Below are 27,369 nucleotides of genomic sequence, written 5' to 3'. Positions count from 1 at the left end.
TGATCACTCTCATTGCAGTGTGTATGACAACACCCATTTTTTCATGTTCTGCGTGTATATAAATCTCCCCACTGTATTTTCCACTGAATGCATCCGATGAAGTGAGCTGTAGCTCACGAAAGCTTATGCTCAAATAAATTGGTTAGTCTCTAAGGTGCCACAAGTACTCCTTTTCTTTTTAAGGAATGTAATGTAGCTCAAATGTCTGACATCTCAGATAAACCCACTGGTAAAAAAAAAAAAAAAAAAAACAGATGGTGCCAGAAGCCAAGAGCCAGACAAGACTGGGCTGGAGTACGATATTATAGACCAACACAAAGACTGCAGGAGAAGAGAATTATGGGAAAACTACACAATTTAATTCTGCAGACTCTACATCACACTCTCCTGGAAGCGGTAATGCCCAATGATCCCAAACCCAGTTTGACTTTACATCCATAGAGGGGGCAACAGATACTATGTGCCATTTGGCTAAATTTTAAGGTTGGATCATATGCTTTATTCACAACTACACAGGTTTTATCTTTGGTACCAAAATTTGTTCCAACCACTGAGTCAGTATAGTGTAATAGTCACCTTGAACAAAAAACAATAATTGTGACCAAAAATACAACAGTAGCTTAAGTATCTCCTGTTTTCCCACTATAGTATCGGTTCAAACTACTGTAAGTTAACTGTACATAATTAATCTTTCTGGTTTCAAGAAAAGTACTACAGAACCATTATTCTCTGAATAACTACTAAATTTAGTAACTATTGATGTTATGTGCAAGAAATATAGGATGCTCCAGTTAGATTACTGTTCATGTCAAAGGATATTGACTCAGTATACTTTTAAAACTCCAGTCTAAATCCCAAGTTAACATTTTGTAACGAAGCCTGGCAACTTAAGTTTTCTTTGACAAAATGCTTTATTTTATAGCATGCAGTGTTGTACCTGCGTTAATTCCTGGATATTAGAGGCACAAGGTAGATGAGGTAATATCTTTTATGGAACTAACTTCTGTTGTGAAAGAGACAAGCTTTTGGGATACACAGAGCTCTTAAGTCTGGGAAAAGTACAAAACGCCTTCAAAGGACAAGCCAAGGAGCTTAAATCCATAACTTCATTAGAGACTTAATATTGGTCTTAAAGACACCGGATGTATGGCTTATTATTACAACAATCTGTAACCTTAAAAACCCCCCTTTTTTGTCCTATGACTGCAGAGGTGTTAACTGCCCACTTGACACACTGAATACCTTTCCCAGATGGAAAAAGAGCTCTGTGTAGCTTTAAAACTTGTCTCTTTCACCATCAGAAGTTGGTCCAAGAAAAAGTATTACCTCATCTACCTTGTCACTCATTTTGTAGCAATCATCAGAAGATCATTCAGCAGCACACTGACTTTTTCAGCACATCACGAATTCACACCACGTTACAGACGTATCCGAATAACCAGTTTCAGCTTTCTGAGCATACAGCATGTAAGAGGAATCCTTCTGGAGGAGATCAGACACCTCCACTCTTCCCCATAACGCAAGTGTATTTTAGGCTATGAAAGACTATTATGAGGACAGTCTTACCTGTTGTCACAACTGGTTTTATTCCTGGCAACAGTTGAAGCTGCAACAGGTAAGCCAAGGTTTGATGAAATGGTGACATTTTCCAAAATCCCACTGGTATTACTGTTCAGTGAGTTAGCCAAAAAGCTGGGAAACGTCTCATCTGCAATATTTCGAAAGTCTTCCATGCTGCCATACAACAGAACACTGCTTAAAAATGAATTGAAATAAGTCATTTCAGCATAACAAACAAGATGATACTCAAAGAATTCACTGGTCACTAAAGTCATGTAAACTCCCATTGGAAACAACATAGCCAGATGCTTCACACTGCAGATATAGAAAGATTTTATTTTCACAGACCAGGATGGAAGGACTCCAAGTCCAGTTACATGACTTTCACAAAAGTAGTCCTCATTCTGAATTATGTACTACAGTTCATAATTATGCATGACCTAAAAAGCAACAATTTTAGAGCCATCTACCTCCATTGTACTAGCACTGAAGCTTCACCAGCACTACTAACAGTATTCAGAGTAACAGCGTGTTAGTCTGTATTCGCAAAAAGAAAAGGGAGTACTTGTGGCACCTTAGAGACTAACAAATTTATTTGAGCAGAGCTGTAGCTCACAAAAGCTTATGCTCAAATAAATTGGTTAGTCTCTAAGGTGCCACAAGTACTCCTTTTCTTACTACTAACAGTAGTTACTTTAACAGCATTAGCTTAAGCATATAAAGTCAGCAGTGTTACTCCAAAATGTCATCTATACCACAAAGTTAAATAATGACAAAATCACTGGTAACCAGACCACACTATTACTAGCACCACTGGGGGCTAAACAGTGCTAGATTTCCCTAAAATCACCAGTACACACAAGGTCTAGAGGTGGTTTTGCTGACTGCCAACTGCAACAGTACTCTTCATATATTTTTTAAAAAATCTAGCATAGATATACAGTTGGCTAAAATATTGCATGTATAGCAAAAAAATGTATTCTTTAAACCAGTGGTTGAGTCCAAATGTTCTAACACTCACTCAAAATAAAATCAGAAAAGTCTAAGAGCTGACAGTATGCTTCCTTCTTTGGCTTTCACCAAAAAAAGCAACTGACATTTTATCCATTTGTTAGTCTTCAAGCCAATTTACTTCCAAATCCAAATCAAACCACTGTTTTTAAAAAGTCACATTTGTTTAAATTTTATACCTACTGTCGTTAATACACAACAATATCAGAACTGAAAGGAGTTACAGAATGCTAGTGAAAACATGCATTTCACAGCTCTGAATATAATCAGTTTCACTATTACTTTTTATAATCAATGTCTCCTATGCAGAAAAGCCCCTCATAAAAATTCAACAAGGGAGCCGTAAACATTCACCTTCAAGTTTCAGGCATGTTATTTAAAGTGTGCTTTATCTAAGCGTTTGGGAGATTTAAACTCAATTTCAAAAATTTTCAGATTCACATCCACTAAAAAAAATTCAGAATACCCAATTAAAGTAAAAAGCTAGTTTCCTTGTGCTTCTATCTCCTTCACTGTTCACCACACTCCATCCAAGATCTTCAACACCATATTAATAACGTCTTTAAAAAAAAAAAATCAATAGAAGAGTGCAAGACTGGTGATTTTTTTCAAGGTGCACAGAGAAAACACCCTCAGTTGTACAACCAGCCCCTGTTATTTAAGGTAAGAAAATAACTATCACCCAACAGGATCACATTCTGGCACTGGAATAGGTACTGAAGTTTAATAAGGAAGCCACTAAACATCAATTTTACTACTACCAAAAAGCAGCACGGTGGGACAAGAAGTCAGCTTGTACTTTCCAAGTAGGATGATCTCAAAACGTCAAGAGCAACAGATAGTAAATTTACTTGACTGTGACAGGTGCCGCAGAAGAGACTGTTTGACAGCAGAACTCATCCTGATAAAGGAACATCTGAATACAAGAGCAAATCAACTGCATTTACAATAACATAAGTAATTTGTTACAGCTCCCTGTTGGTTCCCATAAAAAAAAATAGACAATACACTGACCATATCCTTTACTGACATAAGCACAACTATATCTACAAACTCATTTAAACTTCTTCCTCAGTATTTTGAGCAAGAAGGCACAGATCAAGACTTTTTTTTTTTTTTAAGAGACATTAAAAGTTAGAGCCCTCAAGTGCCTGACCTGTATTTAGCTTGTAAAGTTGCTTGGAGCAGACAGCATCTTCCTGTTTCTACAGACCTCAAGCACTCGATGGAGCCTAAAAAAAACAAAAACCTATGTAAAGCATCACCTTCATTAGAGGTCATTAAACCGGCTGAATCAGAGGCTCCTTGCACAGGGGACGGGGTAGGGTATGGAGCAGGGGAGGGCAAACTACGGCCGCAGGCCACATTCAGCCCGCCAGCCTATTTAATCAAGCCCTCAAGTTCCCACCGGGTACTGGGGCTTGCTGCGCTCCAGCTGGGGAGTGGGGCCAGGGGCCGCTCTGCACGGCTCCCAGAATCAGTGGCATGTCCCCCCATCCTGCTCCTACACAGAGGCACAGCCAACTGGCTCTGCAGAACACTGCTGCAGCTCCCATTGCCTGCAGTTCCTGGCCAATGGAAGCTGCAAAGGCAGCACCTGCAGGCAAGACCGTGCACAGAGCCACCTGGCCACACCTCTGCATAGGAGCCAAAGCCAGAACATGCTGCTGCTTCCAGAAGCTGCTTGAGGTAAATGCCACCCAGAGCCTGCACCCCCCGCCAGAGCCCTCACCCCCTCCTGCACCCCAACCCCAATGTCATGAGCGTTCACGGCCCACCATACAATTTCCATACCCAGATGTGGCCCTTGAGCCAAAATGTTTGCCTACCTTTGAGCTAGAGTGCGGACACGCTCACTCCAGAATAAGGGCGCCCTTTCCTGGGGTTAGTTCCTATCACTTTGCCCATTCAACAGCCAGCCACAAGCTACAACCGAGTCCGGCCTTCCACCCCTCCCTCACGCCGCCAGCCCCAGAGACAGCCGCGGGCAGCGGGGCAGGGGCAGTGGGGCAGGGACACGGGAGTTCTGCGGAGCTGGGACGGGAGCCTCCCTGCGGGGGCGCCTCGCGGGGCCCGGGGCACAGCTTCCCCCGGACGGCTGGGGAGCGGGGCAGAGAGCGAGCCTCACTCCCCATCCTCCTCCCCCCACGCACCTGAGTGCCCGGCCCTGCCGCGTGTGCCTGGGGCGGGGGAGCAGGAAGCAGCCGGGACCCGACACCGGCACCTCCCCCCGCACGGACAGAAACGGAGACAGGAGCAGCCCGGCCACCCAACCGCCACAACTTCAAACCGTCGCTCCGCTTCCCCCCGCCTCCTCCCGCAGGCGCCGCGCTCCCTAGTTCACTCACCAGCCCCAGCGCAGAACGCGGGGGCGGCCACCGCTCCGCCGGATTTGTGCGCGAGAATGGCTGTAGCGCGAGACCCGCCCAGGGCGCGCGCGCGCACGCTCCCACCAAGCCCTGCGACGCTTTCTCTCCCTTCGGGGGGCGCGCATTCGCAGCGCAAGGCTGCGCGTGCTAGTCTGGGGGCTAGGCCAAAGGAACCGGGAAAATAAAAAATAAAAAAAAAAGCGGGAGCTGGCCAGCAGCATTAGGCCGCTCAGGATAAAAATAAAAGCCGGGACTGGGTTTGTGATTGGGGGGAGAGGGGCGTGACGTCACTAACCCCGCCCCCGGCTGCTATGAGTGACACCCAGCCCAACCCGTCGGGGCGGTGGGAGGGAGGCAGGGAGGGGGAGACTTGGGCCCTCCCACCTTCGCTCGCAAGGGCTCCTCAGAAGCAATGTGCGCCTTCCTGTGAAGGCTGAGGTCAAGCAGGGGGCCCTACCACACTGCGTTCCCTGAGAGCCTAGCATGCGAAGCATAAGGCAGGTTGCCCTATGGACAGCCTCTGAGTTCCTGCTGGGAGCAGTTGTTATGACACATGGTACTTAATTAAATACACTTCTAGAGCTGGCTAGCTGCACCTGCTGCATTAGTGACCCAGTTGTGTGAAATAGCTGTTTTGGGATACCACAGATACAGCAACAAGGAGGACTTGTGGCACCTTAGAGACTAACAAATTTATTTGAGCATAAGCTTTCCTGAGCACACTTATGGTGAGATAAATTTGTTAGTCTCTAAGGTGCCACAAATACTCCTTTTCTTTTGCCGACACAGACTAACACGGCTGCTACTCTGAAACCTGTCATAGATACAGTGTGAATCATGAGATGGGCCAGAATTCACACACACTGCAGATGGCTAACTGGCATACCTGACTGTTATCTAAAAGTTAAAAAACCCAAATTTCCACACACAATTCAACAATATACATAGAACAACCACGCAAAAACATCTTATCTGAGACCCTGAGCCTGCAATACGTTTATTTTGCATTAACACTGAATTAACAGTAAAAAAAAGTTATGGGATAAATGTTTCAAATATCTTATTGTGTACACATAAACTTTTCATTACTATCAAAATACAGATATTAAACTTCCAAGGCTTTTAAAGGAGATATTTCTAACATACATTATTCATTGGATAGAATAGTGACTTTCATGCTGGAGAGCTATAAATACAACTTCTTTTGAGGAAAAAGTGTGACTGGTGGATTGTTAATGGAAAATACGGAATAGCAGTACTTCCTCCTATAGGTAGGAAAATAAGATGACTTTTGGACAAGTGCCTAAATAAAACCGTAGAAGCTCTAAAAAATACCCAAGATAATGAAAAATTGCTACTAGTTCAGTGGCTACCATACATAGGTAGTGAATCCCAGAAGCACAATCGTCAACACGTTCTCTTTTTTGTCAGAAAAATACTAGTTGAAGTCTTTCCTTTAGCATTCCTGTTTTAGATTAAGGCTTTTCTCTTCCCAAAGTTATATTTTAAAGGAAAATTTCATGTCAGGTTTTGAATTCTGTTTTGTAGGTTCCTCTCAGCACCTATTTTGCCATGACTGATTTATGTTTGTGTGGTAGTACTATAGTTAGAGCTTATCTTCCATAAGCCACATGCTTTAATGGGCAACATGACTGTACAATCATAAGCCTGGCCTTCCCTCCAGTACTGGGCAGTAATAGTACAAACACACAAGAACACATTTACAAAACTGGATTGGGGGGCATGGGATGTCCCATCCACTGTCCTTTTCTTGAGGGCTAGAAGGGAGGGTAATTCCAAATGTTCTTGGGGTTACAGTCTGGAACAGGTTGAGAATCTATACTAGAATAACAGATCATGGAGCTGTTAGGTAGGTAGATGCTATTAGTTGAGTGGTTCCCCAACTTTTTCATAATGCACACCCTATGTTACTAGACCAATTTTTTCACGAACACTTTGACTCTAGTTTTCCATTCCCGGACATTTCCCCCCTCTTCATAAGGACATAACGTCTGGCTGGCTGCTACAGCAATTACATAGAAAAATAGTACTTCAAAAGTACTTACCATATTTTTATTTGTCTCAGTTCCATGTGTTTTGTCTTTTTTTTAAAGAAAATAAACCTCACTGTTTACTTTTGGTCATTTCATTTCCCCCTCCTTCTACTTTAATTTCTCTTAGCTGAAAACAAGAGCCAGCACCCTGTGAGCAGCCAATTTTCTGTGTACCACCAGAAAGTGCTTCTTGGACTAGATTAGTAACCTGAATATTGTATTTTTAGGACTAAATTAATAGAAAACACTCAAAAATTAAGCAACACTAAGAGAACTGAGAAGAGAAGGTGCAACGCACATAAGAAGCAGCGTCTGCAGCCATTACGTATGAAGAGCAAGCGAAATACTATTTAGAACAACAGAAAAAGAAATCTTATCCTTGGAAGTTACTATAGTTTTGGAAGAGCACAGTCTCCGCTATTGACTACCTTACTCACACTCACCCCTTCTGCTCTTACACACTATAAGTCAGGGTGGGCAAACTACGGCCCAGGGGCCGCATCTGTCCCTCCAGACATATTAATCCAGCCCTCAAGATCCACTGGGGAGAAGGGACCAGGGCTTGCTCCCTCCGATGCACCAGCTGGGGACTTGCTCCACTCCGCAGGGCTCCTGGAAGCAGAAGCATGTCCCCCCCTCCAGCTCTTACGCGTAGGGGCAGCCAGGGGACTCTGCATGCTGCCCCTGCCCGAAGCACCACCCGCGCAGCTCCCATTGGCCAGGAACCGCAGCCAATGGGAGCTGTAGGGGCAGTGCCAGCAGAGGGGACAGCAAGCACAGCTGCCTGGCTGTGCCTCCGCTTCAGAGCCAGAGAGGAAACATGCTGCTGCTCCTGGGAGCTGCTGGAGGTAAGCACCGCCCAGAGCCTGCACCCCTGCCCCAGCTCTGATCCCCCTCCTGCCCTCTAAACCCCTCGGTCCCAGCCCAGAACATGCTCCTGCTTCCCCAACCCTTCATCTCCAGTACCCTCACCCCCCACCGCACCCCAACCCCCAATTTCATGAGCATTCATGGCCCACCACACAATTTCCATACCCTGATGTGGCCCTTGGGCCAAAAAGTTTGCCCACCCCTGCTAGAGGCCATAGCCACAGCCCCATACTGTAGCACTGAGGTGATGTGGCCATTGCACCTGTGCTGATAGCGGTAGCAACTTTACTCCTGGACACTGCACACACAGAGAATTAAGGTCCCCTGGAAATACATTCTGCCTGGGATGTGCCGCAATTACACCTTTTGACCACCAGGGGCTGCTGTGGTACCAGAAAAGACGGCAGTCTGCTCTGGGCCCGAGCAGCCAGCCATGGAGAGGCTGCTTTCCTCACTGCACCCTGCTTTTGGGGCCAGGTTAGGAGGCATGGGTTACCAGGAAGATGGGGCACACAGGTCTGCTGGGTGGTCAGTCTGGGGTGGGGGCACAGCAGCTAGAAGGATGACAGCATTAAGCCACAGGTGTAGGACTGCAAGGATACAGGGAGATGGGCAGGTACATGGGGGTGCAGCAACACATGAGGATAGGGGGAGAAGGGTGGCTAAGTGCGGGTGCACAAACACATGGGGAAAGGGAGGTGCAGGGACACACTGGGACAGGAAGGAGAGGTGGTTGAGTGGGGGAGCAGGGGCACATGGGGACACAGGCAGATGTGCCTGACTGAATGGGAGAGACTAGGGGTCAGCCAGGGGCACGGCCTAGGGGAGGCTCCCCCCGTCCTTAACAAGCCTTCTCCCCCAAAAAAACCCAGTTCCCTAGTTCTCCTGTCCACACCTAACAGCCCTCCAGGTTCACTCCCAGGCTCTTTCCTAGCAATAACTTCCCTCTTCCTCAGCTACTCCATTATCCCCAACTCCCCCAAGCCTTTGCACTGCTTCTGAGGGGTAACGGAAATAAGTTTCTGGAGTGTAGTTTAAATGAACTATGCAGAGTTCTGTATTAGTATGCCTAGTAAGAAACCTTGTCAGAAAACCTTAATTGACTTTGTATTGTTATATACTTGCTGACAGGTATTTTGAAATAAATTCCCAAAATAACAGTAACACCATGATTATAGTGTACTAATTTTTAAATAGTGTGTGTAGAATTTTTCATTGTAGGGCACAAAATTCCCCTAAGCATAAACCTTGCACGTGGAGGGGACTGTCCTGCTACAATATGGCTTCCTGCTGCTGCATAGGGGAAAAGTGGCAGTGTCCCTTCCCCATAAATGCATTTGGATTGGAGCCCCTTCACCATGGGCTATGTATTTAAAAAATACCCAGAGTCACCTGGATACAATGATCCACAACCACCACAAATCATCTGGATTCACTCTTCAACTACAGTTATTCTGCATTTGTTCGTGCAGAAATTCTTTTTTAAACAACGCATGCCATGTGGAACAATCTTCTCTTGGTTCAGCAGCTGAGCTTGTAAATTCATTATACCAAATAGCTGCACAAGCACCTGTGCATACACATCTACAGTGAAAGTATGAGATAACAGAAAATGTTATGCTAATGCATATTTTTAGTCCTGCAATTTCAAATGTTTATACTTTATTTTAAAAATAATCATAAAGGTTAACTTACATACCACACTTTAAACTCTGACATTCAGGCATTTCAGTTATCATGAAGATGTAACACTGTATACTGGTTGGGCAAAGAGAAATGCTTTGGGGTTTTGTTTGTTTTTCCCAACTGCACACGGCACAAGCTTTTTACTCCTCACTCTCAGGCCAGTAACCAGAAGCTGTAACTTAAAATAGAACAGCAAGGAGTCAACTTCAAGCAGTTCTCAATTCTACCAACACTCCTGCACGTGGTTAACTTTAAAAGGGGAGCAGACCCTCTGAAGTGAATGGGAATACTCTCACACTGTTAAAGCATGTGCTTGAGTGTTGCAGAATATTGGGAAATTTCAATTCAAATCTTGCGTAAAGTTGTAGTATGTTAAAATAAGGGGTAGAACAGCAACTGTTTTGCAGTCTTAAAGATAATCTGTTATTGATTTTTGAGCAATTGGGCTTGGACCATTTTTGGTATTTAGCACAAAGGTCTAACTTTTTTTTCTGCTTTTTAAAAAATTTTCGATATGGGGAATGGCAACACCAGGCTCTGCTGTTCTTTTGCTCGTGAACACAGCAGGGGCTCTGAGAATGTGTATCAATGCCTTGCACCTCAACTGAAAGGGCAGGAGGCATTGAATCTTAAGACATCTGTGATGTAAAATGCTTATCACTGAGTATACAAAAGTCAGTGACAATCATTTTAAAAAGTTCCCCTCTCACTTCCTTACCTTTCAAACATTTGGCCCCTTTTGATGTAATTTCATACAAAACCTGTACTTCCAATTTAAAAATGGAGGGGGAAAAAAAAAAACTTACTTTCAGTCTTTATATATCGTAAGCCAGTAACAGTGTACCAGATAAGACTTTTCGTGGTCACTCAACTATAGAAGTCACAATCAGCAAGCTGTCTTATTTTTAAACAAGATTTGACTGTTAGTATGTATTCAAAGGAAACAATACACTAAATTTGAGTTTTAAGCCTTCTGAAGAAAAAGTTGCTTAATTCACCCCCATGTGCCCTACTGTAAGTGTGTATTAGATTAGACATTTGCATCAGAAAGGCTCTATCATCATAATAGTATTCCTTTTGATAAAAAAAGCAAATACAAATCTTTTAAAATAAGTTTAATTGATCTACCTAATTATAAAATTTATTTTATGCAATGAGGTGGAAAATTCTACGTGACCAAACATGCCTAATTAAACTTCTACTGTAGTATATACAGGAATATTTTCTTTTATTTTAGATGTCAATTCCAATTATCTGTTAGAGCTCTAGAACAGTTTCTTGAAGGCATGTTGAACTTTGATGACACATTTATCGATGTGATATACTGTATAACAAACTCACCACCACAATAAACAGAATACAAAAAACCCCCAACTTTTAGATAGGCACTTTAAAGTCAACCCTCTCTCTCTCTATATATATATACATATAGAGAGAGAGCTCACAGTTAATGCTGCTTGTGTGTAGTCACAGTTCGTCAAAGGATACAAAACAGTAGAGCGAATATCCCTTTGATGCACAAGCACAAACATTAGGTTCCAAATACTGTGGTGTTTGCAAAACATGCAAGAAAGCCCTGATTTTTGAAAATCTTTTGGAGGAAAAGTGAAAAATGAAAGCAGCCAAAAACTGAAGCATTTACAATCATCTGAGTAAGGCCCTTTAGGATTTATTTTAAATACGTATATTAAACCCCTTCGTTCTCAGGTAAAAGGTTAAGAGGCTGAGAGATATATCGTCTGCTTGGGTGAGGATACTGGTGGTTGGCAGTGTCAGCATCGCAAGAGTGCTCTATCAGAGGAGGAGGAGGTAGGAGCTGGGCATAACTGGACCATCTCGATCCAGCCCGTGGGGAATCCAGAGGGGGAAAGAAATACCTGAAACAATTAAGACAGGAACAAAACACCAAAACAAAAAACAAACAAAAAAAAAACAGAAGAAAAAGAGAAAAGTAGTAAATACAAGGAGAACCAAAGGGGAGAAAAGACATGCTGGAAAAAAAAAGCTTCAGTATATCCATGCCAAAACCAATGAAACATAACAGCAGAAATCAAGGCCCTCATTGAAAACAAGATTGATTGAACAAGTCTGGAAACTGTTCTTTAAGGAAAAAAAGTATACTCTTTTCCACTGAAAGCCTCATAAAAAAGATTATAAATACATTCCTAATATGCATTTTACACAGAAACAAGTTACTTTGTAAATTAAAAGGATTTTCTAACACAGCTATCAACATCTTTGATTCACACAGTTCTCCTAGAATTTCATGCAACTTATTAACAGAGACTTTAATAATGCTTCATTTGCAACACCAGGCAGACATTAAATATTATGCAAGTACACATGCAGCATTTGCATCCAACTCAGATCAATTTTACTGCAAGTTTCTAGATCAGATGTAAAAACATGAGATTGTTTTTATAATATTTAGATATCACAATATACATTTACAAGGAAGGACTACTCTTTTCAATTAAATACAATCTTTGTATGTATTTACATATTTCTGCAGAAACCTCAGAACAAGCTTAAGATTTCTGTTCAACACAATGCTCAGAGTATGCCATTTCATGTAATTGTTTTGCCAACTTCTATTAAGACTTACCCGTAACATTTATGCATTTTAATAGAACTATTAAAATATTTGTAGACATTATCTATCTTACTTTTTGCTCTGAGAATATTTACAGAATGGCATGGCCAAGTAATTAATAAAATCCTGGGACAATCCATATTTAAAGATGCATGTTTATCTGAATTTGTGTGTTTTCTAGATTACTGTCAATTTCAGAATGTTGTGCTCAGAGGGAATCATAACTACTCCCTGGAATTACACCACAGGAACATACAAGCACATATCAGAAGAAAGAATGACAGCACTTGCTTCATTTCAAAGAAATGTTTTGTAACACCACACTAAGTTAAAGCTATTATCTGTACAGTTGTCAAATCACACTGTTCTCTTATTCCTTTAAGATTAACAGTTTCAGTATATTACAAAGTAATTACAAAGCTGTAATGTTTAGGAATCAATTATATATTTGAACACTACAAAATGGAAAACAAATCAACACTCAAAACAATTTTAATGAAAATTAATTGACTTTAATGGTCATTAAGCAGTCTTTTCCCTCCTCACACCCCAGCTAAGGACAACAAATCCTCTTAACCCATATACTAGTCCATTAGTTTCATGAGCTTTCTGGGAGGGAGGGGAGGGAGAGAACCTATTTTTGTGGAAATCTGTCTCAACAAGAACCCTCTCCAGTTATCCTTCTTTCAGAAGTTCCAACAGTGTCGAACTGCAATGGCTAGTACAAAAAGGTATACAGTGTATTTTTTAAAAGGCCTTTTGAATTGCGTTTAGTAGTTATCAAGCTGCTGGTGTCTTGGGAGAGGTCAAACGGCGTTGGGGAGGGGAAAAAAGTTCTCTTTCCATTCCTGTGTGCATGCAACAAGCAGCAAAACAGCAAAGTTACTCCAGTTAGGTTGATATCAGCTCTGTTTTCTGTTAAAAAGGACATAATACAAATGGAGAAGGGAAAATGCATCACAAATCTAGGCACACGTGGTTATCAGCACAATAAGAACACAGCACTACTGAGTGTTTCTAGTTATTTATTTTCATGTTTCAATCATTCCAAAACTATTTTTATCACTAACCCACAGTTTGGAAAGCATAAGTGGTATGATGTACTTATTCTGATAAATTTGATTTTCCAAAGATTGAAATCTTATTATAGTTTAATTGTCCCTTAGCTGCTTAAATGTACAATGCATTGAACATCAGCCTAAAAAGCAATCTAATGGTGGTCCAATCCTATTTGGTCAATAGTTAATAGAAGCTTTGTTTTAAACTTAAAATCCACTAAAGCACATTATAGCTATGATTTTTACACTAACTTTCAAACCAATGTAATCACAAAGCAAAATAGGTAGGTAAATACTTTCTCACACAGTAAGGCTCTATCATAAAGGACAGGACCCAGTATAGTCAGAGATTCCATGGCCGAAGACTTCACAGTGGAATTCACCCCTGCTGCAGAATTGTGAACAAGTATCTTACATTTCTCTTTTTTTAAAAGTATGTTTCTAGTCCTTAGAATTGTGGAGATAACCTTGGAAACATACATCAATGAAGTGGTGGCTGCCTGAGTCTGCCGAGAGCCTGAAACAATAGCTCTAAGAGGTGTAAACTGTCCCATCCATCACAGTCAGGGCCCTGTGGCGTCTACAATTCCACAGCTGTAGAATACAGCATTTTTGCAAGATGATATCGAGTTCAACATTTTTGCTGCAACCAGCTGACTTTTGTCTTCCTGTCCTCCTGGGATTTGGTCTGCAGCTGCCTCTTGGCTCTCTAGCTTTCCCCACAAAGGAGAGTTAATTAGGTTATAGTGCATGATCCCTGCACTGTTCCATTGAGGGCCAGAGCTGGAGTTCAGCTTACAGCCAAGAGAAGGAGGAGCCAGAAGCATAGGCTGGCCAGCTGGGCTGCCAGGATAGCAGAGTAGCAGCCGACACTTGGGAAATCAGGGAGATAACCGGCTGAAGCCGGCTACAAGCTTCCCCCTTCCCTCGTACACACAAGGGAAGGAGCTTCTGAGCTGGGCCTCCTGGACAACATCGCGGGAGCCAAGGCTTGGGTTGTGGAGCCAGGCCACCTGGAGAGCACAGGAAAGATACCCATCCTCAAAAATAATCGCCATAAAAATAATTACTGAATTTTATGTGAATGAATATTTTGAACTATGAACCACAGTTGTATTTGCTTAAGAATGGAAATGAAAGTTATTTCACAATGATAGTATAAAATAATGTTTGCTGAAGAATTTGGAAATTTCTGCTGTGGAATTTGGTCCCATTGTGCTGCAGAGTACACAGAGCCCTGAAAAAGGGTACCTGCTATATGCTGGAATCTATGATTGCCTTACAAATGCAAAATTGAAGAATTTAGTAAGCACTTTTCTAAATTTTAGCATAACAGGAAAAAACACTAGTGCAATAATAAAAAACAAATATTACCACACCTAAAAACCATAAGAGACGCATCAGAACTGAGTGAAACTAAGAGTGAAATAGGTACACAAAAGATAGACTCTAGGAATTTTGAATACACTATGTATAAATTAGCCTACCTGCCAACAGCTGATCCATTTAATGAATTCTGTAGGCTTGTATTGGCTGAACCTAGAGAAGCATTAAACATTCCCTGCTGAGCACTACCATTGACTGGACTCCCATTACCTTTCAGTATACCAGTACACTTCCAGTTGTCCATGTAATTAGCTGCAAAATTACCAAAAAAAAATAGTTTTTATTTCCATCCCTAATCTCCAAGAACATTTGATAAGGTTACAACATTTTGGACAGATTCTCAGCTGGTATAAGTCAGTGAAATGCCACCAAAGTCAAAGGAGACAATTTCAGACAGCTGAGGATCTTGCTCTTTAACTGTTGACATTCTCTTCCCACACTATTTTTTGCAATTTCCTCTTTATTAAGCTTGAAAACTTCACTGTACAGTAAATCAGTAAAATACAAAGTTGTAAAGTTCAACCTTCCTGTAAGTAATTACGTACAAAAATGTTAGTACTGATAACATTACAAAGTATTAGTTGGACACATTAAAGATTAAGTAAGTATCTGTACTGTTCCCTGAGCAGGATCTGGGGATTGTAGATTTTTCACTCTTCTGCCATGAGGCGAAGACAGAAATTGTAACTTTGGTATTTTAGAGTTTTGTGTACATCTCACATTTATTCCTGACTGCAGTAGACATGTTCATGAGAAAAGGTCACATTAACTTCTACTACCTTAGTTAGAACAAACTGAACAATTCAGAAGACAAGTTCTGTTGGCTATTACTGTATTCTAAATCAAACAAAGCAAGTGCCCTCTGAGGGCCAGCAAACAAAAGATTTCTTTTCTTTTCCAAACGCATGCAGCAACAGAAAGTCTTACAGTCCACGAACCAATTCAAAGGAACTTGCATTCCAGAAAACAATTAAGTTTTCCCGTAAGTACAGGTCAATCTTTAATCTTTCAGCATTGACAGAGCAACCTAAAATAGCTTAATGTGTGCCCCACAGAACTCTTACCTTTCCATAGTCTAACACAGCCATCATCACCAGATGATGCAAGCACTGTGCCTGTAATGTTCCAACTCACTCGCCAGACCTGGGAATTGTGATTATCAAACTGAGCTACTATCTGAATTTCAAATTTTGTTAGTCCTCCAGAAGAAGTCAATTCTTTCCTGTTAAGAAAAAAAAGCAGGTAAAATTTCTACATGCATCTGTATTTGAAGACAACAAACATTACTAATTCTGACCAAAGAAAATACAAATTGTCTTGAATGTGCAACAACAAAGGGGAGCTATGTTTTCCAAGAAGGTTTGTGACAGTATTTTCTCAAACAACTAATAGTAAATGATGGTGAAAGAAAATTTTGTTGTGCTAGTTCATTGGTTGCCTTTAATAGGCTGCTAAGAGCAACCCTTTCTGGATAGGCTTATTAAAGTATTAAGCACTGATAATGTTTTGTTTTATCTCCAGAGCATATTAGCATAAAACTACACAACTATATGGTTTCATGTTAAGAAATCTGCTTCAAAAGCTCACCTTACGGGTTTCAGTGTGAAAATTCGTACATCTTTGGTAGCTACAGCTAAAATATGGAAGGATCTTCCCAGGTTCGGAGCAAATGCAATATCATGTACAGGATCAGTGACTGTCATAAGAGTTTCTGCTTTTGCATACTTCCTGAGGAGCAACAGACAGGTTATTCGTTTGATGAGTGCCGACATCATAGCCAGTGATGCAAATAAATGGAGTAGACAGAGGGAATTACTGTACAGAGAAGGGTCCAGCAATCAAATATAAATTAAAAAGAAAAATTATTAATTTTATAGTTACAAAATAATATCTTTTAATTCATGTAATCTGTGTTCAATTGTCTGCCTCCTTTGCTATATAATAAGCATCTTTTGTACTATAGTCCAATTCTGCTTTATCAGAGTAAATTATATTAGATTTGCTCTACTGTCATTGCAGACAGAATCTGGCCCAGAATGAGGTATGAATCCTCAGGATTTTCCTGCCTCATGCACTATTCAACAGGCACACTGAATAAAGCAGGATTCTTATCTGATCACATAATTAAATAGTTTATCATAAAATTAAGGTTTCATACGCACATCTGTGCATTTTCTTACTGGAGTGCATAAATTTAACAAATCTAATGCTTTCTTAATAGATTTCAAAGAATGCTGATGATTCACAGGATTTTCTACCATCAACTTTGAAAATATTTTACAGGTAAATAAATTTTTTAAAAGGTCATGGAGTAACAATCATTGTTCATATTAGCATTTAAAAAATGGTATTCAAGCACAATGAACACTGGACTGTACCAACCTTGGCCCCAATCCTGCTAAGAGTTATATATATATATATATGCTTAACTTTAAGCACATTAAGTAAATCTTTGCAGGATTGGGGCCATGGGACTGGGTCCTCAGATCTCTGCGTGAAAATCCTAGCGACACTCATTGGGTTTGTGTGTTCGGAATGGCACCACTAGCCATGGTCCATAACCATGAGATGCAACCTCAGCCAACATTCTGAGATTCTTCTCCTTCTACCCATTCCATGATACAGGAATATATGCAGCAACTACAATGAGGCAGTATTTCAAACATCATTTCAAACTTCTCACAATGTACATGTTTTATTACTCAAAAGTATATTTTATACTTCTATCCATGCACAATAGTAAGAATTATTTAATCACCATGTTGTTATAAACCAGCAAATAGCCATTCTAAACCCATTATAAAGATTATACAGTACAACCTCAGAGTTACGAACACCTTGGGAATGGAGGCCGTTCATAAATGTGTTGTAACTCTAAACAAAGCGTTATGGTCGTTCTTTCAAAAGTTTGCAACTGAACATTAACTTAATACAGCTTTGAAACTCTACAATACAGAAGAAAAAAGCTTTCCATTTTATTAGTAGTTTACTTTTAACAGTACTGTATTTGCTTTTTTTCTCTTTTGGTTTCTGCTGCTGCCTGATCCTGTACCTCTGGTACCAAAGGACGTGTGTGGTTGACTGGTCGGTTTGTAACTCTGAAGTACTACTGTATTGGTTAATTCCTTAGTTTACCTGGTGTTTTCATTGTATTCATAAATCTGAACCTTAGCCAGTATATTTGGACTGTTGTCATCACTTCCTACAGCTATCATCGGAGAATGAGCTCGAGAGCTGCAAGTGAAAAATAAGTGCCATTACATTTACAAATTACTATCATGTGTAACACAATTTAAGCTATTTTAAGTATTACAGATTTAAAAAATTAAAAATGTTAATTAGATTGCAAAGTCAAGCACTCGAAAGTTAAGAAATGGCAAGATTTTCAGCTGGCCGTGCAACCATCATTCCGTCCCCCAGAATGACCATCCTCCTCAGTGAATGAGACTGTGGAAAAAACAGCATGAAACTGAAGACTATCATATAATGCTGTCAAGGTTCCTTCCCCACTCTGAACTCTAGGGTACAGATGTGGGGACCTGCATGAAAGACCCCCTAAGCTTATTCTTACCAGCTTAGGTTAAATAGCTTCCCCAAGGTACAAACTTTGCCCTGTCCTTGAACCGTATGCTGCCACCACCAAGCGTTTTAAACAAAGAACAGGGAAAGAGCCCACTTGGAGACGTCTTCCCGCAAAATATACCCCCAAGCCCTACACTCCCCTTCCTGGGGAACGCTTGATAAGAATCCTCACCAATTTGTACAGGTGAACACAGACCCAAACCCTTGGATCTTAAGAACAACGAAAAATCAATCAGGTTCTTAAAAGAAGAATTTTAATTAAAGAAAAGATAAAAGAATCACCTCTGTAAAATCAGGATGGTAAACACCTTACAGGGTAATCAGATTCAAAACATAGAGAATCCCTCTAGGCAAAACCTTAAGTTACAAAAAGACACAAACAGGAATATACATTCCATCCAGCACAGCTTATTCTACCAGCCATTAAACGAAAGGAAATCTAAGGCATGTTCTAGCTAGATTACTTACTTACTAAACAGGAGTTGAAAGGCTGCATTTCTAATCTGTTCCAGGCAAAAGCATCACCAGATAGATCCTTTGTTCCACCCCCCACTCAAGATTTGAAAGTATCTTGTCCCCTCATTGGTCATTTTGGGTCAGTGAGGTTACCTTAGCTTCTTAACCCTTTACAGGTGAATGGGTTTTGCGTCTGGCCAGGAGGGATTTTATAGCACTGTATACAGAAAGGTGGTTACCCTTCCCTTTATATTTATGACAAATGCATATAAACATGGAGATAGAATTGGGGTTGTAATCATAAATTGGGCATTTCCTAACTTGCAAGTGTTTGTCTTTGCAACCTAAATAACATTTTTAACTACTAATTTGATGTGTAATTTCTTAGTGTTTTTAAGTAAAGTCAAAGGTAAAATAAACTGTATAACTTTTAACAGCTTCCACCTCACATAATGAATCAGGAATGTCTGAACCTGAACCTTCAGTACTGAAGCACAGATTACTACTATGTGAGCTAAACACATTCGCTGTCTCCAGGAGAAGACTATTGTTTCAAAAGAAGGGGTGGGTTGCCAGGTCCAAAGGTGAAAAATCCAAGGAACTGTAGCCCTGTCTGTGTCCCCTTGCCCCATTCCTGGTGTTGGGGGAACTCTTGTCCCAAGTGTTTCCCCCCCATAGAGGAGACTGGTGTCATGCACTGGGTCTAGGAGTAGACTGGTAGGGACCCATCCTGTCTTCCATTCCGTCCCTCCCTAAGAGATGGAGGAGCCGCTTCCCCCATGGGAAACTATATAAACTATATAGGGTTTACGGAGTGAGCCCAGACCACGTCTCTTTTAAGTTCCCCTCGTTCCCCAAAGGCGGCTTTGACAGGTCACTGGGTATTCCCTGTTCAGCATGTGTTACTGCTTTAGCAGTAGCATCAACCTGGCCTCAATGTTCAGTGACTTGGGAAGTCTTATAACATTTTCCTGAAGAATACAAGTGACAGAAAGGAAATGGTAATATTTAACACTGTATCTCAGGCAAATCTGAATGCTGTTTCATGAAACAAAGAAAAGACTTCTGTAGCCCAAACAGATTCCTCCTGTTAAATATCAACAGCCTGCTGAAAACAACAAAGGAGAGTTTCTCAAAGAAAGCTCTCAAGAATCCTTTATAACAAAATTAGGCAAGCTTAATGTAGGGGTCACTACACCCCCAACCCCACAATTATCATTCATTCTCAAACTCTCAGACACTTATGATTTGATCCAACCAAACTAGGTCAAAGTCTTTAGTAAAGTTTTCTTCTAGACCTGACAAAATCTTTTGTATTTTTTCTGCATTAATAAGTTTTAGACAAACTAATCTTTGGACTTTTCTTCCATTCATTCTTTAAACCTGTTTAAGTGATACTGTATAACTTACCTTGATGGATTCCAAGAAATGCAACTGCAGCTTAGCTTACATGAGATTTCATGCTGCAGTGACCACTGACTGAGATTCATAACATCTGGAGCTTCATATATCCTCACTACGCCATCTGCCGAACAGGTTGCTAACATAAGACCCATATGCTTGGGAGCAAACTTCACATCTGTAACAGATGTCCTACTGTCTACCAGAGTGGTCCTTTTTACCTGAAAGTAAATGCAGTAATCGTTAAAGAAAAAAAATGCTTCTGAGCGTCCATCAATTATTTAGTCACCAGTTTAGGATGCAATTATGTGGCCATATAAATTGTCATATACTAGTGCTCCAAGGTCTAGAGTTTAATCTTAAAAAACCCTAATGGCTTGCCTACAGACACCTTCAGCACCAGTGTAACTATACTGGTTAAGAAACATATACAGTTAAATTAGTCAAATCTATTGTAGGCACAGTTATATCCATATAAAAGTGTTAATATTGATATAGCTTGATTTGGCAAGTTTACCAAAACCAGTTTCTAACCAAATAGTTAAATCAGTGTATGAACTATGTATGTAGGCCAGCAAATACCGTCAAGCTCTAAGTTTGGAAACAATCTTGAAAATGTGGAACAAATGTGCACTGACAAGTATATATGCCTGAATTTGCAGACATCTTGAAACCATATGTCCGGGAGACGTGAAATGCTCTGTTCATATGTTGACTCTGAGGTCTAATGATGATGCTTTCAAATATCAATATTGTTAACTATTTCACTGTTGATCATTTCAGCAGAAACATCAAGATAATATACTACTTTGTTCTTGGAGATAGTTTCAGGTAGCTACAGTGGGGCAGATAATTTGTTAAGGTTTATTGGGATGAGAAATTTCAATTCCTTCCCCCATATTTAGAGTAATCACCCCTTCTGCCAAAAAGGTGAGAGAGCATATGCATGCACACAGAGATACATTTCCTCACCTGTATCAAAGCCTGTTTCCTGTGCACCAAAAAACCACCAAAATCAGCTTCCACCCCTGTTTTTGAGTGCCAAAAGCCATAAATATCCCCTATGCAGAAGTCAAACCTTCAACTTTATCCCCGCCCATCATATTTAGTGTAATTATACATTTTCAATACAAAAATTTTGCACGATAAAATTGGTAACAGCCTAAAATGGGCTGAATATCATAATAAAGGATACCATACTTATTGTTACATGCTGCACTGACTGTGGGGGTAGGTGGGAACAGTCCTACATAATTCTGGGATTCCTGCTGCATAGAAAGGGTCTATTGTGCAATACAGAACATTAGAATTTTGAGGTAAACACTTTTTCCTCAGTGGATATTTTTTGAACAGAGAGACGGGATACCAAAGTAAAATGTATAATATAAAAAGATTCCAAATTTAGAGCTGCAGACATCACTCTATAACGAAGCTGACAAAAGGAAACATTTTCGCTTGATGTTAGGAAACACTTAATAGCGACATCTATTTGTCAGGTTGCATGCTGAAAACCATGCCAGTCATTTAAAACGAGCCTAGACAAAGTACAATCCTAAATTAACAAGGGAAACTGTCAAATAAATGACTACTATTTTATATTAACAGAAAAGCTCCATAGAAAAGGACAAACTTTCTCTAGCTCTATTTGGGAATCAAAAATGGGTTGAAGAAAAGAAAACTCCCACCAGATTACAATAACTTGCAGTTTGGAACAATTTCTAATTTAGCCAAGTTCAGTCCTCTATTTAATTCTGGAGTTTTAGCAGCTGAAATCTGTGGTCCTTAATACTTAACAATCAATAGATGAGGCATAAAATATAGGAGAATTAAAGTATGTGCATCTCAAAACTAACAACAACATTTCAGGTCTCACCCAGTGACTCTGCCCTCGAAGTTTATCATTCGACTCTCCCACTATCTCTTCCCACACTACAGCAGTTCTGTCAAAAGAGCAGGAGGCCAGGACCTGTCCAAACTCAGGATGAGCCCATGTCACACGCCACACGGACCCACTGTGTGTCTGGGAAATAAAAAAAAAACATTGTAGCCTACAGAATGCGTATTTCACTTGCAATCATGGGAAATTTAAAGTTAATATCTTATTTTTAAGTATATCAAGTTTTCTAGGGAGGTAAGAAATTACAGCTATAAAAGCAAAAAGTAACAAATCTAAAAGGCTTTTAGAGTACTTCTTTGAAGTGAATCCTCACTGACAAGGCTCCAAATTCTACATCAGCTACACTACTTATTGAAAACCATGTTCAAAATTCCTTAATATCTGGAAAGATTAACTACTATAAGTTAACCAATAAGGTATATGGGTTTATTTCTCAAGTTTAGAAATTACTACTATATCCCTAAATTTGAAGAAGTGGTTAAGAAGCTAAAGAATATGTCTTAACATAGAAATTAAAGCTATATTTTAAACTGCCATATGCTGCTGCCATCATCTCTGACTTCATGGGCACTTCTCCAAAGTCCATACTGAATACAGCTGATTTTACTGCCTGCGTGCTGCTCCTTTTTCAAGTCTCTCTGACTGCCTACTTCTTTTCTTAAGAGGAAAGGACTCCAAAAGCTTCACTTGGATTTCCAACTTTAGAATTACAAGATTTTGATACACTAATTCCTATTATACAAACTACAGTACAACTCAAAAGTTGACCACCTCAGTACTCTTGTGTAACTATGTGGATTGGCCTCACTGAGAAGCTCTTCTCAGAAAAAAAATACGGAAAAGTCATGTCCTAATACTAGACTCCTTCAAATCCATGGATATCTGCAATACATCTGTGGATGCGGACACCCGCAGACCATTTTTGCAGATTGGATGTGGAGATAAATTTTGTATCTCCGCAGGGCTCTCTACCTATAAGAGATAAGAGTTGATAAAATGACTTTTTGCCACTTTCATTTTCATGACCCATAATGAGACTAGAACAGGGGTAGGCAAACTTTTTGGCCTAAGGGCCACATCTGGGTGGGAAAATTGCATGCAGGGCCATGAATATAGGGCTGGGGTAGAGGTGCGGGAGGGGGTCCAGGTGGGGGCTCAGGGCAGGGGGTTGGGATGCAGGAGGGGTGCAGGGTGTGGCAGAGGGCTCAGGGTGCGGCCTCCGACCCAGCATCACTTACCCTGAGCAGCTGCAGGGTGGCAGCGGCGCACAACAGGGCTAAGGCAGGCTCCCTGCCTGCCCTAGCCCCCCGCCGCTCCCAGAAGTGGCCAGCACCACATCCCTACAGCCCAGGCAGGTGGCCAGAGGGCTCCATGCACTGCCCTCACCTGCAGGTACCTCCCCCAAAGCTCCCAGTGGCCACGGTTCCCCGTTCCCAGCCAATGGGAGCTGCAGGGGGCAGTACCTGCAGGCGAGGGCAGCGCGCTGAACCCTCTGCCCCCAACCCCCTCCGGCCCCAGGGACCACAGGGACATGGTGCCGGTCGCTTCCAGGAGCGGCGTGGGGCCAGGGAGCCTGCCTGAGCCCTGATGCGCCAAAGGACTGGCAATCCGGCCCGCAGGCCATAGTTTGCCCTCCCCTGAACTAGAAAACAGTCCCAGCGACACACTGCAAAGTCTGAGCAACAATAACCAAAACTCTCTATTGTATTTTCTCCCTTCTGGCTCCTGAAGGTACTGCACATTTACTAAACATATCTGTAAATGTAATAAAGTCTATAGTAAAAGACCTCACTACAGCTTCTGCTCTTTAAAACTTTGAGAAGTGAGGTGAGACTGGTGGACTTTTTAAAATGAGAACAACTGGATTTGCAGATTAGCAAGATGATAATCAGGGAGTTTCTACTGTACAAAACTATGAGCCAGCAAATACTTCAGTAAAATGATTTACTGACAAAATACTGGCATAAACATTCATAGTTATACTGAAATAATAATGCTTACCTTCCAGCTGGCAGTACAGTGCCAATCCCCATTTTCACTTTTGTCCCAAACCTATTAAGAAACCAAAATGCAAACATCTACTTTGTTAATCTAAGCATTTTCTTCCTGCAAGAAATGGAAAGTAAGCAAAGCTTACAAGACAGTCCTTGTACACAGAGGCACAATCCACATATACCAGGTAGTAACCTTTTCCCCCTGAAAACCCTGCCCATTCCTACATACCCTTGCATCTACATGGAGGCAGTTGCAGGACTAAGGTCATAAAAGCCATTTGAAAAATAGGAGCCTTATTTATTTTTGTATAAAAGAATTTATTAATAAAGGTACACAGCCTGCTCACTTCATCTTAATCTGAGAAGAGCATGAGAATTCCAAAAAATCTTAGTTTCACACACTGTTACACTCAGGGTAAAAAGCTTATAACTACTAAGATGTGAAATTATGACTGCCTTCATGTGTGTAAAATTATATTATAATTAAAGGTTACTACTGTAAGGCTACTTTGTGCAAAGAAAAATCCAAAATGTTCCACTGTGTCCAAGCAGAAAGATAACTATATAACTGTAAACAAAACTTTAAAATGGCAAAATCTTAGCATTCCAAATACAGTGCTGAAAGTTGTAGCTTAACATTGATAAAGAGGTACTATTATAAATGGAAAGTAGTATTTTAGTGTTCACGCAATGAACTCTAGAGCTAAATCTTCTATTCCAGTGGTTCTCAAACTTTTGTACTGGTGACCCTTTTCACATAGCAAGCCTCTGAGTGCGGCCCCCCCCTTAATAAATTAAAAACATTTTAAAATATATTCAACACCATTATAAATGCTGGAGACAAAGCAGGGTTTGGGTTGGAGGCTGACAGTTCATGACCCCCCATGTAATAACCCTTGCGACCCCTGAGGGATCCCGACCCACGGTTTCATAGAATCATAGAATATCAGGGTTGGAAGGGACCCCAGAAGGTCATCTAGTCCAACCCCCTGCTCGAAGCAGGACCAATTCCCAGTTAAATCATCCCAGCCAGGGCTTTGTCAAGCCTGACCTTAAAAAACCTCTAAGGAAGGAGATTCTACCACCTCCCTAGGTAACACATTCCAGTGTTTCACCACCCTCTTAGTGAACCCTGAGAACCCTGTTCTATTCTCAAGCATATTTCCCACTTTTATCAATCACCTGTAACTTCCTCAAGCGCATTTTCTTCAGGCAGAAGTTTTACAAACTTGTTCTCAGATCAAAGGTTGGTTGTTTTTTTAAGTTTGAGGTAAACTGGTCAAGTTATTTTTGAGCAGCAAAAGCATATGACTTCAAGACTTTGACCAGCATTCCATTAACTTCACATAACTTAAAAGCAACTGATACTATACATTTCCAATTTGCCATGATTTTAATCCTCACTTAGGGAGGAAAAAGCAAATTAAATGTGAAAGTTGAGTATTTTTTTAAAATTGTGGGAATTATAAAAGTACCTGTCTGAGCATACATGATAGAACATTTAACTCATTATTTTATGTTACCTCAGCTTAATTTTAAATCACATATAGTAGTACTATTAAATCTTCCAAACAATATAGAAAAGTTAAGTTTACTGTCACATCCATCCTCTACAGGAACCTGTTAACATTTTCTTTTCTTTAAGAAGAATAAAGGTAAATGCAATATGTTAATCTTAACTATATAAAAGAAAGCCTGAAAAATCATGTATTTGCAAGTCAGGAAATGCCAAAAGTTGACAGTTCCAAAAGCAATATGAACACAACAACATGCAAAATATTTTCTATTCTTGTTTCCTCTGCAAAGTGTAAAACTTAGTCTTTTTATAGTGTATATTTTAGGGTATGTGTAATAATATGTATCATTCATAATATATTAGGGCAAGGTAGAAAATCGCAAATAGAATACAGCATCATAGTGCACTGTGGTTAAACCTGGGCAGGAGAACCCTGACTACTTGCCATTTCTTGACTTGTGTGTTTGATTTCTTAGTTTTAACAATTGACAATTCGTACGTTTACTTATTACAGTAAATACAACAAAACCTTCCTCACTGTGGCTTCCTCCTCACTGCTCTGCTAATAACGCAGTAAGGTGCTCGGACACTACCTTTCTTTTGCCCGCAGACTCTCACACCGGCTGCCTTTGACGCTTTGACCAGGACTAAGGGCTCGCTAGTTAGTTGGTGCGCGACACACGTGCCGGGGGTTAAAGGCTGGCTGGCTGCCCCCCTCACCGTGGCTCTGAGGGAGCTGCCAGGCGGAGACGAACAAAACATCAACGCTGGGCACCTCCCCGCGGAGGCCGTGGCGGGGAGCGGCAGGCCCGGCCCAGGGCGGCAGAGGCGATCTCGCCGCACTGGGAACGCGTGGCGGCCCAGTCCTGGCCGCGCCTCAGGGCCGCACACGGCGGGTGCGGGGGGGAGCGGGAGCTCCCACGGCACGGCTGAGCCTGGTGCTTCCCGCCCGCCGCCCGGGACCCCGCTTCCCGCCCTCCCCGGGACTGAGCGGCTGGCGCGCCCTGACGCCCGGCAGGAACGCAGCGGCGGGGCCCCCGCACCTTGACGCTCTGGTCGCTGGAGCAGGTCGCCATGCGCCGCCCGTGGAAGTCGAAGGAGACATCGTGGATGAGGTCGCGGTGATCGGCCGCGATGCTGCGCGCCACGAACATCCCCCAGCCTGGGCGGCGGCGACGGCGGCAGCTTCCCTCCGAGCGCGCCGCTACGGCTTCCCCTGGCGCGGGGCAAGCGCGCCTCGCTCTCAGCCCCGCGCCAGAGCGAGGGTGGCTCGCGCGTGCATCTGCTCCCAGCGCGTGCGCACCAGGGAGCGTCCCTCGCGCTCCACCAGGGGCGAGCCGAGGCGTCGCGCGCGGCGCCGGGAAGGCTGTTGCCAAGCCCTTGGGAATCTGCGCGAGCGCAGCGTGGCCCTGCCCCGCCGCCTCCTACTGCGGCTGCGCGGGTCTAAGGCGAACACCACGAGGAGGCCTTGTGGCACCTTAGGGACTAACACATTTATTTGGGCCCAAGCGTTCGTGGGCGAGCACCAGGAGTGCGGGTGGGGGGTACCCTCCGGTATGCAGTACCAGCAAGAGGGTTTTAGCGGGTACGGGGTACTGGAAGGACTGGGAGAGGCTAGCCCCCGCGGGGGCCGGAGCTGCACTCAGTCTTTAGAGGAGCAGAATGTGGCTAGGGAGGGCATTCATTCTTTATATGGGTTTCACGGCACACTACATATGCTAACAAGCTTGAACCCTTTTTTAAAGTTTGTTAGCGTATGTATTGTGCTGTTAAAGTGGCCAGGAGTCCTCGAGAGAAGCCGTGCGGGGACGGAAGGTGTTTAAAAGGCAGGTTTTGATTCCTGCTCAAGCCTCTGGACCAGGGGTGGCCACCCTTTGCCTGAGAAGGAACCAGAATTTACCAATGTACATTGCCGAAGAGCCACAGTAATATGTCA

The 27,369-nt window shown here is 41.9% G+C and overlaps 1 protein-coding gene across 1 annotated transcript in view; it reads right to left on the bottom strand.

The window, feature by feature from the left end:
* The window catches only part of CEP192 (centrosomal protein 192), a 206,728-nt gene extending 179,881 nt beyond the window's left edge, over positions 1-26,847 (bottom strand). Inside the window, exons 1-12 of the mRNA XM_073329624.2 lie at positions 26,477-26,847; positions 23,925-23,975; positions 21,900-22,046; positions 20,036-20,247; positions 17,723-17,821; positions 16,175-16,315; positions 15,652-15,809; positions 14,689-14,839; positions 11,241-11,427; positions 4,920-5,151; positions 3,728-3,803; positions 1,567-1,755 (exon numbers count right to left, since the gene is read on the bottom strand). Of these exons, the coding sequence (XP_073185725.2) occupies positions 1,567-1,755; positions 3,728-3,803; positions 4,920-5,151; positions 11,241-11,427; positions 14,689-14,839; positions 15,652-15,809; positions 16,175-16,315; positions 17,723-17,821; positions 20,036-20,247; positions 21,900-22,046; positions 23,925-23,975; positions 26,477-26,587 (1,754 nt within the window). The 5' untranslated portion in view covers positions 26,588-26,847. The remainder of the gene's footprint in view (positions 1-1,566; positions 1,756-3,727; positions 3,804-4,919; positions 5,152-11,240; positions 11,428-14,688; positions 14,840-15,651; positions 15,810-16,174; positions 16,316-17,722; positions 17,822-20,035; positions 20,248-21,899; positions 22,047-23,924; positions 23,976-26,476) is intronic.
* Between the last annotated feature and the right edge of the window lie 522 nt (positions 26,848-27,369).

Source organism: Lepidochelys kempii, chromosome 2, assembly GCF_965140285.1.
Source record: "Lepidochelys kempii isolate rLepKem1 chromosome 2, rLepKem1.hap1, whole genome shotgun sequence".
Classification (NCBI taxonomy): Eukaryota; Metazoa; Chordata; order Testudines; family Cheloniidae; genus Lepidochelys; species Lepidochelys kempii.
The sequence above is the reverse complement of the archived record's forward strand: the minus strand, read 5'-3'. Positions and strand labels throughout refer to the sequence as shown.